Below are 14,317 nucleotides of genomic sequence, written 5' to 3' on the forward strand. Positions count from 1 at the left end.
GACATGGGGATGGGGAAGGGTAAGCTGGGACTAAGTGAGAGAGTAACATTGACATAGTTTACAAAGGACTCAAATTTTGACTACAGTGAAAGATACCCAATACAAATTATCTTAAATTAAAATGGGAGTTTATGGATTATGGAGCCAAAATAAATGTTGGGGTAATTTCATAGCATCAATGCAAAAACTATAAAAACCCACATCTCAGGAACTGGAACTCCCAAAGGTGACCTTGCCTGGGCTGCCCACAGATGGAACAAGTGGAAAGAATACAGGCAGGTCTAAGCTGCTTCCTGCTTCACCCTTTCATTTCAAGTCTCATGATAGCAGATTCTCTCTGGTTTCAGCAGGAGAAACACATTCTGGGGGGCTTCCAGGAAGTACTGTGGCTCCCTGACTAAGGGATCAGAGTAGACTGTGGCAACTGACTCAGCTGAAGTGGAATTTGGACGGATTGCTGGGCTTTACCCCGAGTGTGCGATTCACAGGTCTGGGGAGAGGCCTGGACTCTGACTACCGAGTTCCCACGTGGTGCTGGCGCTGTGAGCCCAAGGACCTTTCTCTGAGAACCACCAGCCTTTGGGTCTCTCTCCCTCAGCTGTCTCTGCCCTGCGCCTCTACCAGGCTGTCTGCGGGTCAGTGGTGGGTGGCGCCTGTGTTGAGTGCACTCGCAGCCCAGGTCATGACGTCCCCTAAGAGGAATGGAGCAGAATCGCTTGTCCTGGAAGTTTAGACAGTGCACCTGTTCCCTGTGCCAGGCCAGCACACCGTCCCCGGGCACCGAGCAGGTATGAGCTGGTGCTGGCAGCACGTGGGCCTTGCCCAGAGAGAGCCCCAGGACTGACACCAGCGACAGTGTCCTCAGCGCCCGTGCAGCTGGAGTGACTGCCCGCACTCTGCACCCTGCCACTCCGATCCACAGAGGACAGCACAGCAAGCCGTGGAGACTTCGTGACCTTCTAGTAGATTTGCCTCTGCAGCAGAGCCTGCAGGACTTGCTGGTGGACCAGTTATGAGGGTAAGAAGGGTTAAGGACGGCTCACAGGTTTCTGGCCTGATCAGCTGAGTGATGGTGATGCCATTTGCTGAGATGTGACAAACTAGCAGAGTTGCAGATGGGGGCAGGAGGTCCTGACTTATTTGTACTAGTTTCCCATGGCTGCCATAACAAGTTGCCACTAACCTGACAGCTTAAAGCAACAGAAATTTCTTCTCTCACGGTTCTGGATGCCAGAAGCCCAGCATCGGTTTCATCGGGCCAAAGTCAAGCTGTGGGCCGGTCTGTGCTCCCGGAGGCTCTAGGGGAGAATCCATTCTGTGCCTTTTCAAGCTTCCGGTGGTTGCCAGTGTTCTTCATTTGTGGCTACACGACTCCTAACGTCTCTGCCTGTGTGGTCACGTTACCTTCTCCCCTTCTGTGTGTATCATATCTCCCTCTGCCTCTCTCTCATAAGGATACTTGTGTTTGCATTAAGAGATCACCCTGATAATCCAGAATCATCTCGCCATGTCAAGATCCTTAATTACATCTGCAAAGATCCTCTTCATAAAGTAACAGTTACAGGTTCCTGGTTTTGTGACCTGCTGTCCTTAGGAGGCCATCGTTCAGCCCACTACAGACGGGTTAAGGTTGGAATTCCTGTTACACGTCCAACTGGAGATCGGAAAGAATTCATTAGTAGGCGATTAAGAAACGGAGCAGCAAGGAGAGAATGCTTCCAGAGCTTCTTTATGTAACAATAAATATCCCCTCATGGTTAATGGAATTTATAGGATAGAAGATGAAAATGGTTAAAAGTTGGAGCACATTGAAAATCTGAAGGTTATTTAAATTGTGTTTACTTAATTATGAATAAATGTATGATGCTGCCTCAGAGTAAGTTAGTAGAGGGCAGGGATTAGGTGAAGTAAATTCTATAGAAGGTCTGGTGTTCCATAGGAATAAGAAATATTTTTAAAAATTTATTTTATTAAAGTATAGTTGATCTACAGGGATAAATATTGAATGGCATTAAAAGTCAAGGTAAGTAAAGATAAAAATAACCATAATGAGATGTGTCTTACTTTCAGATTTTCTTATGCTATTTATGATTTTACCAGACAAGTCTGAATTTTAAACCTGTTATAATTATGGGTAGGAGCAAAATGTTACAGAAGACAAGGCTACCTTTGAAAGTCAAAGAACTCATGTTCTGAAACGTAAGGTACAAAGCCTTTACTGAAAGAACTTTTTTTCAGTATTAATGTTTGGAATCATGAAAGGAATCCATGACACTGCATTGGCTGCTGAACCGCGTGATGTGCTCTGTAGCCCCAGAGCCGTGTGCTAAAGAGCAGGACTGTATCAGAGCTTTAGAAAGACATTTCCTGTAACAGTACGGAGTCATTTAGGAATTCCATCGTTACAGATTATAGATCAGTTGATTTAGTGCCCAGCAGATATTGAGAAATTCCAGAGGCACACGAAGTAAACGTAAAACTTTTCTCACCTTACATTCAGTGCTCTAATTTCTACATGACTCATTTCCTCCCTAATTTGAATGAAGATATTTTAGTTTTGCTTTGGGAAGAGTCCCACTTACTTAAAAAACTAGTTGAGGGCTTCCCTGGTGGTGCAGTGGTTGAGAGTCCGCCTGTCAATGCAGGGGACACGGGTTCGCGCCCCGGTCCGGGAAGATCCCACATGCCACGGAGCGGCTGGGCCCGTGAGCCATGGCTGCTGAGCCTGCGCGTCCGGAGCCTGTGCTCTGCAACGGGAGAGGCCACAACAGTGAGAGGCCTGCGTACCGCAAAAAAAAACAAAAACAAAAAACTAGTTGAGAAATGCTCCCTAGTGGTTATGTCAAATATTTTTAGTTAGTTTAAAACACACACACACACACACACACAACTCTTTCACTTTAAACTTATTTCTGTCTTTAAAAGCAATCAGCAGGGCCCAAGTAAAAACATTTTATTCCGAGAGAGAGAGAACTTCTAAGCAATAGTAAACATGTAGCATTTGGGTATTAATGGTTCTGTAATTGTTTCTGAGATATCCAGAATGTATAAGAACAAGACAATAACGAAAGTGTTAATGATTAACTTTAGAAGTTCTCTTGTAGCAGGCTGCCAGCTAGAAATACTACAGTCAGTTGGCCATCCAGCAGAGGGGGTCATCTTATGGACTCTGTGGCCCGGAAGTCTGAAGAGCAGTGGACATGTGAGGTCTGTACGCTAATAAATAAGCCGTCTTCTGAAGCATGTGATGCTTGCCTGACTTCAAGGCCTACAGGTAAGACTGAATTTTGATTCTGAGTGCCTTCCATTTCAAAGAGGGTTAATTATACAAAGTCAGGTACATGTCTTGTTCCGTCTTGATATTTCATAACGAAGTAAAATGCTCTCTTTCTGAAAGGTTTAAAGGAATTGCCAGTCTTTGCATGTAAACGATGCTGACATTCTGTTGAGCACTTTTTTTTTTAACGGGGGGGAAACACGCTTGTGCTAAAAGAGTATGTGCCGTTGTATCTCAAAAAACTGAGATGATCACATCTGTTCTCTACTGTTTCTAATGAATTATTCAATAAAGCTTTGTTTTATGCAGATTTCAGCAACTTTTGAGTTTGTTATTCAGTCCAAGTGTTTCATAAATTGAAAGGGAGGATTTCTGTAAGAATATCATTGCAGGTGGAATAGGAAAATGCTGAGTTTTTTCTCTTCTTTAGCCTCCTACCCCTTGTTATTAAAATCTTTACTCAGACAATTGTACTGATTTCATTGAAATCCTTCAGAATAACTCATCGTAGCTCACAATTTCGTGCGTGCAGAGGATGTAGAAGCTCAGAGGAAACCTGTGATTAAGAGCCATCTCCCTGATGCAGCTTCTTCTGTGTTCTCAAAGTGTTCTTTCTTTCTTCAATTAGGGGAGAAAGTTCATTCTTCTGGACCCCCCATCGTGTGAGCTGTCATGTTGTGTTGTGTTCGCTGGGCCAGAAATGCAGGCATCACCCCATATACACCTTTGCTAGTAGCAGAAGGGACTGTGTCTCCTATTTCTGTCCCTCCCTCTGCAGTATCGTTCAACAGAGAGCCCTCAGAAAACCCCAGTCTTAGGTTTCCACATTTATTCTGACCTTCTGAAATGCCTTTACACATCTTAATTATTTTCTTGTTATTTTTTTCTGAGTATGAAAGGCAGATAACTGCACTTTAGAATAAATTACAGATTCCAAGATCCTAGGATGCTTTTTTGAAACATATTTAATAAATGTAAGTCTTTGTAATTCATCTTTACTTAATTTTAATAGGCCTTTACTTGGTCTTGTCATTCACAGAAACATTCCTGATAATCTAGATATAGGCTCTAACTGCTGATCGAAAGCTTTGTGGGGTGTCACCTCTTATTTACACTGCTTTAATATTTGGTCTAATAGCAACAAAATTGATAGCTCAGTAACCTTTAAATGCTTAAACATAACATAAAGCATAACAAGTAGAAATCTTTATTAAACCCATCTCTGAGTCCCTGGAAATTTTGCACTTCATATGGTACTTTATTTCCTAATCTAAAGGTGGTTAACTCTGAATTGCTCAAGCTAACTTTGTATTATTAGTTCTATACATGAGGTCACTGTAATAAATGAACTAAATGTTTTAATCAAATGAAAAGATGTTTCAAACAGTCAGTGTATTTATAGGAATAATGCAGAATTACTGGTCTCTCCTTCCAGATTCGGTACCCAAGAATGAAGAGAATCCTATCGCCTTTAACAGTTTAGTGAAATACCCTTGTAATAGCTTTGGAAAACCAAGGACGGAAGTGAAGATCAACAGGAAAACTGCATTTGGAACTACAACCCTTGTTTTGACGGATTTCAGCAATAAATCCAGTGCTTTGGAAAGAGAAGAAAGCCAAAACCAGATACTAGATGGGGAATTTCCAAACCCTCCTACTAACGTTTGCTTTAGTGATACAGTGCACCCCTCCAAGGAGAGAACAAACTATAGAACTCAACTATCTAACAAAGTAAACATATCATCTATGGTCTGCTCTCCCTCTAAATTATTTAGTCCAGCATATAAAAGATTAAAAACAACCCACTGCTCATCATGGGATCTCAAAAGTGGCAACCCTGGATTTTCTAACAGGTATGATGCTTCTAACCTTGCTCTTTAAGGTATTTGCGTAAGTTTTAAGAATGCAGAAAGATCATCCATTGCTGAGGAAGCTGAATTGATCTTGGAAATGTCAGTCAAAACCTGAAAGACTATTACGGTAATTTGCCTCCCTTGCCTCCTCTAGCTTATAATATTAGAGAAGGGAAGGGAATGAAAAACAGAATTTCCTCCATCTGTAGAAAATTGTGTTTTGCTTTTTTCTGGCTGTAACCATATACATGCTTAATACAGAGTGTTTGGAAAATATTGGAAAGTATAAAGAATAATGATTAAATCCCCCATAATCTTACCGGTTAGCAGTCTCCACTGTTAGCAGTTTTGTTTAAGCTTTTCTTCCGATGAAAGATAGTTCTTCTAGAAGGGAAACTATCATTCATAACACTTAGTAAATGTCTTCTGTTCTAAAGAGAGGGATCTGAGATATTTTTAGTGACATTTCTGCCAAAGAAAGTGACTGTATTTCAAACAGCCAGGGGGCAGGGAGTGTGGTATTTGTTTCAACCAAAAAGGCTCAAAGAGCGTGAGTACTACTTTTGAACCTGAAATTAAAAAGTTGTAATTCCAGTTAATGAACCCTACCAGATCAGATATGTTTTATGAGACTACCAGCTACATGTTCAGGAGAAGACCCCCCAGTTGCTGTCACCAGAGACAGAGACATTTTAATAAACAATGTCATCCTTGTGCCTTAATGATTATTGGCAGATCCTGGAAATGTTCTTCCCCAACCTTGTTTAATTTCTTTATCTGGGGCTCCTCTCACACCTGATATTATGCCTCCTCAGGGAGAGAGATCTCTCCACAATTTTCTTTTCCTTCAGAAAGCGGACACTGTATATCCAGCACCTTTAAATGAAGGGAAGAGTATTTTATTTTATTTTTTTTTTGTGGTACGCGGGCCTCTCACTGTTGTGGCCTCTCCCGTTGCGGACCACAGGCTCCGGACGCGCAGGCTCAGAGGCCACGGCTCACGGGCCCAGCCGCTCCGAGGCATGTGGTATCTTCCCAGACCGGGGCACGAACCCGTGTCCCCTGCATCGGCAGGCGGACTCTCAACCACTGCGCCATCAGGGAAGCCCAGGGAAGAGTATTTTAAACGGAGTGAAGGTGAGTTTTCTTCCCCTGTGCCTTTTCTTGCCAGTGGGGGATGAGGAGAGGAAGAGTTGCTGTGGACGGGATCTAAAATAATCTCAGGGGCGTTCTGATCTCCAGCTTTTCATCTGATGAGCTATGTCTTTGCTGATGGAAAGATTCTTTGGGCAGTGAGATGAAGGACCACCATTGCACAAACCTAGACCAACCTCTGGGAATACTTTAATAACAGAATTCGGAGATGTTTTTTGGTCAATAGGTGCTTTAATCTCGAGTTTCTTGTACTGACTCTAATTTTACCATCAGTTAATCTTGATCGTTTATCCTTGGCTGATTTTTTGTTGTTGTTGTTGTTCATAATCATGTATAATAACTGGTTTGACTTTTGTCCATAATACTCAAAAAATATAGACATTTGAGTTAGGCTATGGCGGGCAAACTTTTAACTGACTTGATCAGTATGCCACCTTTTCACTGAACACTAATTAATGTGTCATGACGGAAGTTCATGAAGGAGCTAGTTAAGAGTGTCTTAGTTGGGAGGCTATGCTGTAGGAAAATCATTTTTGAACAGCCTTTTCTGTTGTGTAGCTTAAGTGGAAAGAAGCAGATGTGATCATTTAAAAATATTGTGGCTTTTGTTGTACTCAAATGAAGTATCTTGGCATATTTTTATTTCCTTAGTGCTTTGTAGAAAATCTCAGACAATTTAACTAATGAATTATGGATTTAAAAAAACATTAATGTAACCTTAAGTTTTAAAGATTTCTTCATAAGCCATTAGTAATAGGGTCATATGATTAATCACAGCACACAGCTTTACTTAGAAACACTGCAGCGTGCATATGTGTTGAATATAAGAACCCCAGGAATGAGACTCCAAAATCAATCAACATCAACTAGCAGAATAAATGTCAAGTGATGAAATACATTCACCCAGCAGCCCTTCTGCACCCAGCTACTTTACAAGGAATAAATTGCAAATTACTGTCATTTATTTCATTTTTCTCCTTGTCTGGCAGCTACAGTGTTCATTTTGTGGACAAGATGCCGAGCAGAAGCTCACAACATAATAGGATTAAAGCAGGTGGTCCACTCAGAGAATTTATAGCCAGTTCATTGTTTCTTTAATAATTGTATGGTAATTAATTTGCCTTTTGTTCTCTTAATTACTGCTCTCATCACCACATGATACATGCCATGTTGATGGGGCATATTTTCAGATTGGTCTTTAGATAGACTTGAATTTTATCCAGCTACTGGATTATAAATTAGATCGTTGAACCAATTTTTAAGCAGTTAAGAATGACTGTTAGACAGTTTTTAAGTCTTTGATCCAACTATTGTAAACGCAGAACAAAACACAGTGATAACCACTTCAAAGAAGCATAACGTGTTTTGGGTTGAAGCTTTTCCTGAGCTGATGCAAAGGCTCACGTAGATGAGTGAGATGAGTGAAATGAAAATCACTAACGTTTTCTCGGGTCTGCCGCCATCAGGGTTGCCAGATTCTACCTCTAATCACCAGTGAAGCATTCACCTCTCGTTCATGCTTCTGGTTCACCTTTTGGTGTTTTCAGTCCCCAAGGATGTCAGAACCACCTGGGACCATCCAGGATGAGTCATTTAACCTCTGTTTGTTTGTTACGATCCTTGAAATACTGCTGAGCTACAAAATCTACATTCAGTGAGCCTGATCAGTTCAGTGTTTTTATTATAATGAATCACCCTATCTGTAAAATAAGTTAAACCATGATAAATTGATCACTGAAAAAATACCCATTTTAAAAATTACAAACCTGTGCTTGGTAATGTCTTCCTTCTTGATAATAGTTTTTATCTGATCTCTGTTCAGTGTTACTTGAACAATGCTTATTGAACATGTTCAGTGTTTATTTATTAATAAGTATTTATTAAGAACCTATTATACATTAAGCACTACTCTTGGTTCTAGTGACGACCTCTACCTCAGCAAACTACAGCCAGAAGGGCCAAAGTCAGCCTACCCCCTGTTTTTATAAATAAAGTTTTATTGGGACACATCCCATTCCCATTGGTTTACATATTCCCTCTGGCTGCTTTTCATGCTAAAACAGCAGATTTGAGTATTTTGCAACAGAGACCATAAGGCCCACAAGCCTAAACGTATGTCCCTTCTGCAAAAGATTTTCCAACCCTGATCTATTATATTGACCGTTTATAATCCAGTATTAGTATTCAAAATGATGGTCCTAGTTATCAAAATAAGTTAAGCTATCCCATATGCTAAGTTTACTCAAGAAAATGCTCTGCTACATTTTCAGAAGTTTTTAAAGTAATGATTGAAACAAAGAGGAACCAAGATGTCCTCAATTAATCAGAACATTTAATTACCCTGGGTAATGTTTGCTATCATAAAATTAAGATTCCCTGTACATCTTTAGAGCTGATGTGTTCACAGATGGCATCAGTGTCTTGGTTACATTAACTCAGTGCTTCAGTACTTAATGTGTGTATGAATCACCTGGGAGTCCTGTTAACATGCAGATTCTGATTCTGCCAGCGATCTGGAGTAGGGGAGGATAATTCTGTACTTGTAAGGAGCTGCCAGGTGATGCTGATGCTTCTGGTCAGATGGACCCCACTCTAAGGGCCGGGATAAGATAGCATGTGGCTATTTTCTCCTTTAACTTTATACCAAGGAAGAAACAGAATTGAAGACAGAAATGAGGAAGCTATAGGAAACACTGGGATCTTTCCTTTCTACCTTAATCCTGACTTCCACCGTGCTCCTCTCCAGGAAAGCTTTACTAGTAGGAAAATCTAAACATCTCCCTGGATTTGCGAAACTCTGGAGATTTCTAGGTTGAAGCAAGTGGGTTTGAAAATGTTTAACTAATTGTTACCTCAGACAGCCTTCCAATATATAAAACTGTTCGCATGTGTGTACTTTTTTTTTTTTTTTACGAAAGCACCAGTTTCTTTCTTTCCTTTAAGATTCTTAACCTTCTGTGTTCCTCCTCTAAGTTTTTTTTAAGCACTGTTTATGACCCACTTGCTTCAATTTTGAAATCACTCAACTTCTCTACAACCACCCAGATGTTCAGCTTCTCTTGAAGTTAACATTTTAATATTGCCCCTTTTGGGGAGAGGGGCTGTTGAAGTGAAGGGGGTTTGGAAAAGAGAAGTCTGTTGCCCCTCACCCTCCCTATTTCTGGTTAGCATCCCCCATGACGCTAAAATATAAGCCACTATTCCCTACCCTGAAAATGCTACCAACAAAATAGCTGCTGGAGAAATATTTAATGATAACAGTGTCCTTAGCAGTGCCCACAGCTGCTTTCATCTTGCACACGCCTGCTGCCCAAGCAGCTTCAGGAACTTCAGGATGTTTGAGTCCATCCCTTTAAAGAAATATATTTAAGCATCTATTTTATAAACGAGTGTAAACCAATTTCACCACAAATAAAAGATCCCTTGTATGTCAATTCTATGTCAATAAAACTGGAAAAAATATCTCACACTCTGAACATTTTAATTAGATATGATGCCTCAAGGCATCATTATAGGAACAAGTATGGGAAGAATGTGGTTTAGGAAGCAAGGAAAAGGGAACCAACCTCTGATTTATAAGTATTTTAAAAAAATCATTTAAGAATGGTATTTTGTTCTTTAGAAGTTAACAAAAAAAGAAAGGAAGAACTTTATCATTAAAAAGTTAAAAATGGGGCTATTAAGGGGAAGGACTTCTGGTTTTAATAAGAGCTCTTTTTCTCTTCAGTTGGTTTATTAAGAAGACTTTTATAAAAGCATTATTAAAATATGCAAAATATAAAAAAATTAAAAATAATCATGAAGCTCCTTTTCAAAGAAAAAATTCTACCTAGACAGCTACAGTGGAAGCCTGGCTTCTGGCCTTTATACACTGTATTCAGGGGTAACCTCCAGACACTCTTGATCTAATCATGGGGGGAGACTAAAGCTTCCTCACTAGCTTTACAAAATACACATTTCTGCTCTGCCAGGCAGCCTGTTACTTGGTGAAATATGATTGCAACTATTAAGGTAGACTTGGTCAAAGAAGAGCATAGAAAATTGTCTTTAAATTGGACAGCAGATCTCTTTGGCCTTGTCAGAACCATTGATGAGAGTTTGCTACTGATGAGAAAATAATTGGAGAAGATTGTGACTCTAGTTCCTTTGGGCGTCGGGGGACAGCTGGACTTGAGAATATTTTAAGGGAAATAAAAGTAGCCACCCTGTCATGTTGGGTAAGAAAAGAACCAGATGTCACAAATGAAAACTAAGAAGATTGGATGTGCAATTCAGCTGTTTCTATTCTTGAGAAGTTTAAATGATATGCCTAATTTAAATTTAATTTACATAAATAGGTAGCTTTGGAAGGAAATTACCTGGGAAAACCAAGAATTAAAAAGATGTAGGGGCTTCCCTGATGGTGCAGTGGTTGAGAATCTGCCTGCCAATGCAGGGGACACGGGTTCGAGCCCTGGTCTGGGAAGATCCCACATGCCGCGGAGCAACTGGGCCCGTGAGCCACAACTACTGAGCCTGCGCATGTGGAGCCTGTGCTACACAACAAGAGAGGCCGTGATAGTGAGAGGCCTGCGCACCGCGATGAAGAGTGGCCCCCGCTTGCCGTAACTAGAGAAAGCCCTCGCACAGAAACAAAGACCCAACACAGCCAAAAATAAATTAATTAATTTTAAAAAAACTATTAAAAAAAAAAGATGTAGGAGTGTATGTATTGGGTTGGCCAAAAAGATCGTTCAGTTAGTGAATACATTGTTCAATAAAATTCTCGGTGAAAATGAAAGATGTCTTTTATTTTTACTTAAAAGCAAACGAACTTTTTGGCCAACCCAGTAATTGCGGGAAGTTGACGGTGGTCGCTTTCTGGTACTGTCTCTTTGTACAGGCAGGATTCCGATGCGGGGTGAGGTGGTGTGAATGACCCCTTTTAGCACGATCATGCTGCAGTTATTGTGTAACTTGTCATTACAGGGAGCTTCAGAGTAACACGCCAGGTGGTCCTCGTTCATTAAATGCCTGCAGTCCCCGCTGCAGTAAACATGACCGCCCCTGCGTTCTCCAAGTGGTGAGGAAGGATGGAGAAAACAAGGGCAGGCACTTTTATGCTTGTCCTCTACCGAGAGAAGCACAATGTGGATTTTTCGAAGTACGTGTACGACCTATCAAGCTTAATGATAGTGTCCTTGAATACTTCAGTTATTAAAATGTAACAAATAACAGTCCGTTTCTGGTTTTACCTTTAAATTTAAAAGCCCTGCTGACTGACATTTAGTCTAAAACCTGAATGTTGAATAACTGAAAATTCAAAGAGGTTCATCCCCAAAAGAAAAATTAATCAAATGACAGCTATTCCATTATTAGAGTATATCATACTTGTAACCCCCTTGGCTTACAAAGAGAGAGGTATTGAGTCACCAGGTGACTGATAATCCAAGATAGATATTTGCTCTTCCTGACTTCAGTGTGACATCCAAACCTTTGTTTTATGCACTGGATAGAAGAACCCAGGGAAATAATTTACATGCCCTGGATTTACAGTAAACGTAGCAAATCCTACCACACAGGCTTAACCAAAACAAGTGATGGCACAATAACAGTTTAGACGTAGGTGATTCCCCAACCTTTCGATCTGTGAGTTTGTCACTGCAAATGAGTGTGAGATACAAGACAGGAATCTGGGCGCTTTTGGTCAGTCTTTCTGCCTTCCACAGAACCAGAGCCTCTCACTTCTGACTGTGATCCTAAGGTTTAAAGATACATATTTTTCCCAGCTGCTTCATCTGGTGCCTAACTAGAAAAAGAAAGTATGGATCTGTTTCGGCACTGGAGCAAAGTTTTCTGATTGGGCTTGCTGAGAGAGAAATGATCTGTCTTCAGTGTGATACCTTCCTAAGGAATTCCCCAGGGAAAATTTGATCATGATCTTAGAGCATAACCCCTGCCCGAGATGTGGCTCCGTCCTACTCAACTTCCTGATCTCCCCTCAAAGCTTGTATAGATGTAATGGAGAAAATATTATTAGCAATATTAACAACATCATAGCCTTCTGGGTAGCTCTCTTGAGGCCAAAATTAATAAGGATAAGAATAATACAATGGAATTTGCGTGAATTAGTCCTGGTAATTCTGTATTGGATGCTTTCTTTTCCTAGGAGACTAAGGAAGGTTAATATTAAAATCATAACAAATCTTTGACCTTCATAGCTTAAACAGCTATATCAGGAACACTGGTGATTTGCTTTACAGAGAGATTTTCAATAAAGTGAAGGAACTTCTGTAAATATGCCTTTGGACAGAGGGAAACTCAGAATTATGACAATTTTCTGTGTGATTCAAGCGAATTTGTTAGAGATGCTTCTTATAGGATATAAGGTTTTTTAGGGGCAACGACTAATGACTTACGTGTATCTTACAATGTCAAATTAATAGGAACAGCAGTGAAGACAGTACAGTACTAATCAAATGCGTCGAGGCTGAGCCTGTCTGTCATTCTACCTTCCATCTAAACTTCACAATCTGTTTTTTCCCCCCCAGTGGGCAGATTTGTCCTTCCCATTCTGCAGCCATGGCAAACGCTCCATCATGAGAACAGTGTTGAAGATTGGACCTAATAATGGAAAGAATTTTTTTGTGTGCCCTCTTGGGAAGGAAAAACAGTGCAGTTTTTTCCAATGGGCAGAAAATGGGCCAGGAATAAACATTATTCCAGGATGCTGAAGTTATTGCAGTATTTGAGAACTCTTCCTTTTATTTGTGTGCCATCTTTTCATTCAGTGTTTTTTTTTGCCTTGATGAATGCTATATGTGTTTTATCAAATATACAATATATTCCATTTAGAATGTATATTTAATGCATTTAGTTATGACAATAAAGTATTCTTAGTATGCTCTTAGTCTCTTGTATCTTCTTTGGGGAAGCAGTGATTTTTTTTTTTAGGAGTAGAGTATGCAGTACAATAAAATAATAAGGTATTCTGTCTGAACTGAATAATTTCTCCGGTATCACCACTATTCATAACATATGATTAAAGGAACTTCTTGTTTTCTTAAATGAAATGTAAGAAATGGGATCTTCGTTATAGAAAATCATATTTTCTTCTTTTTTTCTATTCAACAAACATCAAGTTCCTCTAGGGCTTCCCTGGTGGCACAGTGGTTAAGAATCTGCCTGCCAATGCAGGGGACACAGGTTCGAGCCCTGGTCCAGGAAGATCTCACATGCCACAGAGCAACTAAGCCCGTGTGCCACAACTACTGAGCCTGCTCTCTAGAGCCCACGAGCCACAACTACCGAACTCACGCACCACAACTGCGGAAGCCCGCACACCTAGAGCCTGTGCTCCGCAACAAGAGAAGCCACCACAATGAGAAGCCCGTGCACCGCAACGAAGAATAGCCCCCGCTCGCCGCAACTAGAGAAAGCCCGCGCACAGCAACGAAGACCCAACGCAGCCAAAAATAATAAATTAAATAAACAAACAAATAAATAAAAACATCAAGTTCCTCTAGATGCTAGAGATATGCCAAACACTTGTATAACTTCAAATGCATTTTTGTGAAAAGCTGTGGGGATTCAGAATATAAAAGTAACATTTAAGAAAAGAAGTCATCTCTATATCTTTAAAAGAGAAGTTGGTTTAAACTTTTTTGATCTTGATTTTAATACTTATTAATTAATTTTTAAAAGTAAGTTCATTTCAAAAGCTTAATGTGATATTATTTTTTTATTTCTAGTTTTAACTCCTCTCCTTTTTTAAAAAATTTAGTTCAGGTAGTATTATTTCCCCAAAGAAAAGAAAAACATTAATCAATGCATTTCTGCATGTTGGTGGAAAATTCCATTCAGATCTGGTTCAATCTATTTAAAAAAAAAAAGGACAGCATGGAAGATGGCTGGAACCCTTCCCCCTTCTAAAACTAAATGGCCCATGCAGAGCTCTAGAAGTTAACAGCATACGAAATTACCAGCAGGGACAGAGCATATTTCATCGTCCTGTGTTTGAACTCTACGTTGAAGAGACACAATTAGAACCAAC

At 40.2% G+C, this 14,317-nt stretch overlaps 1 protein-coding gene across 4 annotated transcripts in view; it reads left to right on the forward strand.

Moving 5' to 3' along the window:
• The window catches only part of NEIL3 (nei like DNA glycosylase 3), a 64,019-nt gene extending 50,850 nt beyond the window's left edge, over window positions 1-13,169 (forward strand). For 2 of the 4 annotated variants that reach the window (XM_049704151.1, XM_004280923.3), the window contains exons 7-10: window positions 3,105-3,274; window positions 4,713-5,130; window positions 11,254-11,428; window positions 12,816-13,169. In XM_049704151.1, coding sequence (XP_049560108.1) covers window positions 3,105-3,274; window positions 4,713-5,130; window positions 11,254-11,428; window positions 12,816-12,998 — 946 coding nt within the window. In that variant the 3' untranslated portion in view covers window positions 12,999-13,169. The remainder of the gene's footprint in view (window positions 1-3,104; window positions 3,275-4,712; window positions 5,131-11,253; window positions 11,429-12,815) is intronic. The other 2 variants (XM_033407811.2, XM_033407814.2) reach the window with 2 other exon arrangements.
• The last annotated feature ends 1,148 nt before the right edge of the window (window positions 13,170-14,317 follow it).

Source organism: Orcinus orca, chromosome 21 (assembly GCF_937001465.1).
Source record: "Orcinus orca chromosome 21, mOrcOrc1.1, whole genome shotgun sequence".
NCBI classification, from domain to species: Eukaryota; Metazoa; Chordata; class Mammalia; order Artiodactyla; family Delphinidae; genus Orcinus; species Orcinus orca.